Genomic DNA, 5,480 nt, shown 5'->3' with positions numbered 1-5,480 from the left:
GTCAATGAGGATCAGCCAGGCTCAGCGAAGTCAAGCAGGTGACCGGCTGGAGGGGCTCTCCCCTGTTCAGGGTCATGGACCCTCGGGGGCCCACCAGCTCTCTCCCCTGTGCCAACCTCCAAGATGGCTGGGACCTAGCTGCCCCCTCTCCCATGGCTCTTCCTGGTGTGGACATTCCGGCTGGCGTTCAGCCCTGACCACCCTCTCCAGCTACTTCTCCCCAGCTCCCAGAGCACTTGCCCACCAGCTCTCAGTCCTCTGCTCTTGCACATGCTGTGCCCTCTGCTGGCACTGCCGTCTGTCCAGTCAATGACCAACACCTCCACCATCAGTGCCTCTCAGAGCCAAGCTGGGGCCCCTGTATTCTCAAGGATGGGAGTCACAGAAAAGGGTTTATTTACACAAGGAGCGCCCAGGACAGAGCCACTGGCCTTACCCAGTGCGTCTCATCCCTGCAAGACTCCGAGGCTCCTCCTGGTCCAGTCTGAGCAGGCAGAAGTGCTGGACTTCAAGGCTGGCATCCCTCCTTCCGCGGCCTGTGCGCTACCCCCACCCCGGGTCAGGCCCTGTGGCAAGTCCCCCTGGCAGAAGAGGGCTCCCGGCGCTGCATTGCCTCGAGAGAATTGGCAGCCCCTTCTTCACACGGTGACCTCAGCTTTGCTGTTGGTACTCAGGTGCCGGGTTCCGCGGCCGGCGCTGCCGTAAAGGCCAGGGGCCTGCGGGCTGAAGGCCTCGGGCAGCTTCTCCACACTGAACTGGCTCCGGGGCGCATGGCCTGGCCGTCGCGGCGCGGGAGAGGCGTGAACCGCCAGGTGGCCGCGGGCTGCGGGCCGGACGGGGCGACCGGCGGTCCAGGCCTTGTAGTGGCCCGATGGGGTGGAACCGGCAGGGGACGCGTAGCCCGGGGGGGCCCAGGGGCAGGCGTCGAGCAGCTCAGGCAAGTCCTCGGGGGACCTCCGGGCTCGCGCCGGGAGGGTCAGCGGGGCGGGTTCCGTGGCAGGAAAACGCTGGTAGAAGTCCGGAGCGGAGGCCTCTGCGGGGACAGAGAGCCGTGAGTCGGAGGCAGGGCCAGACCTCGAGGCGGGGTCAGACCTCAAGGCGTGACCAGGTCCCGGGGGCGGGGCCTCAGCGCCTCCAGGCGGGGACAGGCAGCAGAGGCGGGGGTCTCAGACCCACCCAGGAAGGGTACAGGCTACGCCCCCCGGCTCTAGATTCGGCTACCCGGCCCCAGACCCGCAGCCTGATCAGAGAGGGGTGCGGTGCGGCCGAGGTGTGGGAGCCGATCAGCGAGAGGGCAATGCGGACGCTGGCTGGAGCGCCGGGAACTTTAGAACTGGGACGCCAGCCTCATAATCCAAGCGCTTGCACTTCCGGGGGTGCAGTGGGCCCGGCGCTCCCCACACAAACCCGGCCTCTCACCTGCGGCCTTGAGCGCGGCTGCCTTGAGGGTGGCGTACTTAGCGAAGTCGGGCTGCAGCGTCACGTTGCCGCCCCCCTGCAACCGGGGGGCGCGCGGGGGCCCCGCAGTCACCGAACCCAGGGACACGTTGTTGGGGCGTTTCTTGTCTGGAAGGAGGAGATGAGACTCGGCTCGCTGACCGGCAGCCCACTCCCGGAGGGCAATTAATGATAACTTGTGAGATGACTTAGGAACTTATTCCTCCATTGTCTCCTGACGGCAGAATCTCCAGTACCTCGGACAGGGCCTGGCTCAGAATAAACGTGAATAATAGCAGCCAGCCCTGAGGGGGTGCTCATCTAACGGATGACTTGCCAGCCTGTTCGATTGGAGCCTGGCGCTGGGGCTCAGGATCGGCTCCTCCCAGAGAGGAAGAGAATGTTTGAGGATTGGAACCCATAGTGGGGGGAGGGGAGGTGCTGTCAAGCCTGCGGCGCCAGCAAGAGTCCAGGAGGGAGGCACCAGCTGGAAGGAAAAGGCCCACGAGAGGCCGCAGATGCAGGCCAGGGCTCTGGCCCAGGGCTCTGAGCCAGAGCCTAGGACCAGGCAGACCCAGAGTCTGAACTGGGCATCCCTGAATCTGGAATCTTCTCCACAGAGTCCCAGAGGCTGGAGGTTGCAGGACCCTGGGAGGGACCCCTGTCCACCACGAGGAGCTGACTAGTTGCCCACTCCCCCCTCACAGAGGCGGGCAGCTCACTTCATCTGAGAAATGGCTCACAGCCTCAGCGCCCCGGTCCCCTGCTCCCAGGCCCTCCTGACAAGGCGGCACTTTGCTGTGGATCAACAAAGGCCCGGCCACTAGCCGCCTCACCTGTGCTGTTGTGGGGGGAGCCCCGGGGAAGGCCATCACCCATCTGCACCTGGACACAGCTACCCAGAGGTGGGCCCAGAGGTGGAGGCAGTGGCTCCTGGGGGCCGGGCTGCTTCAGGAGTTCTGTCAGTGTCCTGTAGGGAAAGAGTGGCGACAGGCAGCCTGTTTCCCCGTCAGCCAGGTTTGGCCCATCAGAGGCAGCCCCCTCCATGACTTCTCACTGTGTGGCCCTGGGCAGCTCTTTCAACCCTTCTGGCCTCCCCCCTCCCTGGTGATTAGCCCCAAATATCTAGTTTCTCCTCTCAGACATGACCTGTAGCCCCAACATGGCCAACTCTCAGAGCAGGTCAGGAAACTAAGGGGGTCACGTGTAACCAGGGCCACCTTATTTTCCAAAGGCTCTCCTCCTCCCCGTTCTGAAGTCTACTCCCCAAGACCCTCCATGTTGAGCCCCCTCTCTCAACACAAGCATCTGAGTGTCTCTGGCTCCTGGACTTTGTGCCACTCCTTCTCCGTCTCCTCTGGGAAGACTCCTACTCATTCTTCAAAGCCCACTAGAATCCTTCCTCTACCAGGAAGCCTTTTTTTTTTTTTACCTGCCTACCTTCCTCCCCTCTTGCCACAGAGGTTTCTGCTGTGTTCCGGGACTTAGCTGCCAGCACAAGCAGGGAAGATGGACAGTGTGTGGAAGGAGGAGCCAGCAGACCCCCGCAGTGCCAGCCCCGCACCAAAGGCTGTGTGACCTTGGGTACCAGGACACCCAGCCCCCACCCAGCTGTGACAGGATCTGACTGAGCCTTCCCCACAGACAGGCAAACCCAGCCTTCAGCCCAGCTGCCTTCAGAGTCCAGAACCCATGATTTTCTCCTCACTGGGGCCTCAAATGACTGATTCATGCTGAAGCACACTGGAGATGGGACGCCTGGGATGGGCGCAGTTTGGCTGCAATGTGGCAGGAGCTGAAGGTCTCCTAGCGCCTGCCTGAGCCGATCCACATGCCCTGCTCACTCCTTGGCTGCTCACCCCAGTGGTCTCATCTCTGAGCACCCAACAGCCAGCTCTCCCAAACACCTGAGCGATTTTCATGCCTCTGAGCCTTTGCACAAACTTTCTCCAGAGACAGACTCAGACTCCCCACCAAGCCATCTGAGAAGACTTCCCTGACCAGCAAGCTCAACAAAGCAGAATTAAGGGTGTGACTCGAGGGGAGGAGGGCAGGGGTTCAGAGCACACCTACACACAAGCTCCAGGTCTCCCCAAATAAGAAATCGGAGTCAGGGCACATAGGAGCCTAAAGGCCAGACAGAAAAAGGCACTGGTCCACGGACACAGCACATCAGGGGTGGCCCAGCTCTTCCTGAAGCATCACTAGACCTGCCTCCTGGTCCCCTGAGGATAAAGTGGGTTCCGGGTGAATGTGTCCCTAGGCTGCCGCAGCCACTCCACCAGCATGGCCCCCAGTTCCTGCTTCCCCGCTCCGGTCAAGGACAGGTCCTGTCCTCTCCCCCTCATCCAGCTCCAGGAGGCTCCAAGCTCAGGAGGCCCAGGCCTTGCCCCTGAAGCATCCAGCCCCCAGGGTGAAAGGCACCAGATCGCACGCAGCACAGAAGCTGAAGCCAGGGTTCCAGTCCTGGCTTCTCCTTCAGCTGCCTTAGAGCAGGTGGGCTGGGTGGTCTGGAGGGTGAGGGTCCCATAGAGTGCCAAGGAAGCCCTCCTGCCCCTGAAGGAAGTCTAGGAGTGGGGAAGCATTAACACCTAGCCCACCCAGGCACTCCACGGTCACTTCTAAGTACCAGCCTGTCGCACACCGTGTCAGCAGCCCACACACCCAAGGGAGCCGGGCCTGGATGAGCGAGTGAGGAGGGCACAGGCCCCAGGACACGGGGGTGACGTGTGTGTCAGGGAATGGGGTGTAAGTGAAGGTTTAGGTTTGGGACACCGAATCCCAGAGTCCCTTTCCCAGCTTAGGCAGGGAACCGGGGTCCTGTGACCCCCACTTAACACAAAACTCAGAACTCAGCACCTGTCCAGACCGCAGCCAAAACGAACCTGTACCGCACCCAATGCGGATCCCCTTCTACCCAGGGGCACTGAGTGGGATGAGATGGGGAGGTCTTCTAGAAACACTAGGGAAATAAGGTCAGCCCTGAGTCACAGCTTTGGGGGCGAGGGGGGCGGGGAGTGGGAAGGGAAGCAGGAGGGGAGAGAGCCAAGGGAGCCACAGAAAATGTCCCTTCCCTGGGGACCGGAGATGCCCGCCGGTACCGCAGTGCATGCCCCTACCCCAGCGCTAGTTGGGCTCTGGCCCCAGGCCCCCTCCCCTAGGCACAGATTTTGTGCTCTCAGTCGGGCGACCTGCCCTCCCCCCAACTCCAGAAGAGGCCGGAGCTGCGGGGGAAGGCCGCTCAGCACCCAGCTCCCGCCGGAAGGTCAAGGGGAGACGGAGCGGTATCGGCTGTCTCCCTCCGTAAAGGGGGGATGGGGGAGAAACAGACCTGGAGACTCAGAAGCGGGGAGGCAAAACCTGGAGGAGGGGGCTGTTGAGAGGACCGGAGGTTCCAAGGGTCAGGGAGAAAGAAGGCTCCCGAGGGGGAGCCCGCCCAGCAGGCTGGCCGTCCAGGGGCTTGGGAGGGGATCCCGGGCCCCGGCCCCGGGCCGCGCGCGCTCACCTGGTCACGGCGCGCCGCGCGCGCGGGCTGTGCGCCCTCTCCAGGCCCAGACGAGCCCCGATGCCCGCCAGCACCAGCAGCGCGGCGACGCCGCACACCGCGTAGACGGCCGTGTGGCTGCGCTCGCGGCCCGGGTCCCGGGGAGCGGCGGCGTCGCGGGCGCGCGCGGGCGGCCGGCCAGTCTGCACCCAGGCCGGCGTGTCGTAGTTGGAGCAGCGGCTCTGGTCCAGGCGCCGCGGCCCGTCGTGGCAGCAGAAGCGGTAGCCGCACGTGCCGCAGCAGAAGCTGTAAGCGCCCGAGCTGCAGTTGAAGGGCGGGTCCCACTGGCCCATCACGTCGTAGTAGCCGCGGCAGCGGTCGCCCCCGGCGGGGGCTGCTGTGCCGGGAGCCGCCGGCTCCTGAGCCTCGGGGGCCCCCGCGCGGCTCGACGGCGGCCGCGCCAGCAGCAGCGCCAGCCCGAGCGCCAGCCCGAGCCCGAGCCCCGGCGGCCCGCGGCGGCCGCGCAGCCCCCGCGCACCGGCCCGCTCCATCGGGCCCG

At 64.3% G+C, this 5,480-nt stretch overlaps 1 protein-coding gene across 1 annotated transcript; it reads right to left on the bottom strand.

The window, feature by feature from the left end:
• Positions 1–321: 321 nt before the first annotated feature.
• SHISA8 (shisa family member 8) lies at positions 322–5,472 on the bottom strand. The gene is made up of 4 exons (XM_040233193.1): positions 4,943–5,472; positions 2,274–2,407; positions 1,420–1,566; positions 322–1,033 (listed from the first exon to the last, which is right to left on the bottom strand). Exons 1-4 carry the CDS (start codon positions 5,470–5,472, stop codon positions 639–641), a joined length of 1,206 nt encoding a protein of 401 aa, XP_040089127.1. The 3' UTR covers positions 322–638.
• Between the last annotated feature and the right edge of the window lie 8 nt (positions 5,473–5,480).

The sequence above is a fragment of the Oryx dammah genome, unplaced genomic scaffold (genome assembly GCF_014754425.2).
Source record: "Oryx dammah isolate SB20612 unplaced genomic scaffold, SCBI_Odam_1.1 HiC_scaffold_29, whole genome shotgun sequence".
Taxonomy (NCBI): domain Eukaryota; kingdom Metazoa; phylum Chordata; class Mammalia; order Artiodactyla; family Bovidae; genus Oryx; species Oryx dammah.
The sequence above is the reverse complement of the archived record's forward strand: the minus strand, read 5'-3'. Positions and strand labels throughout refer to the sequence as shown.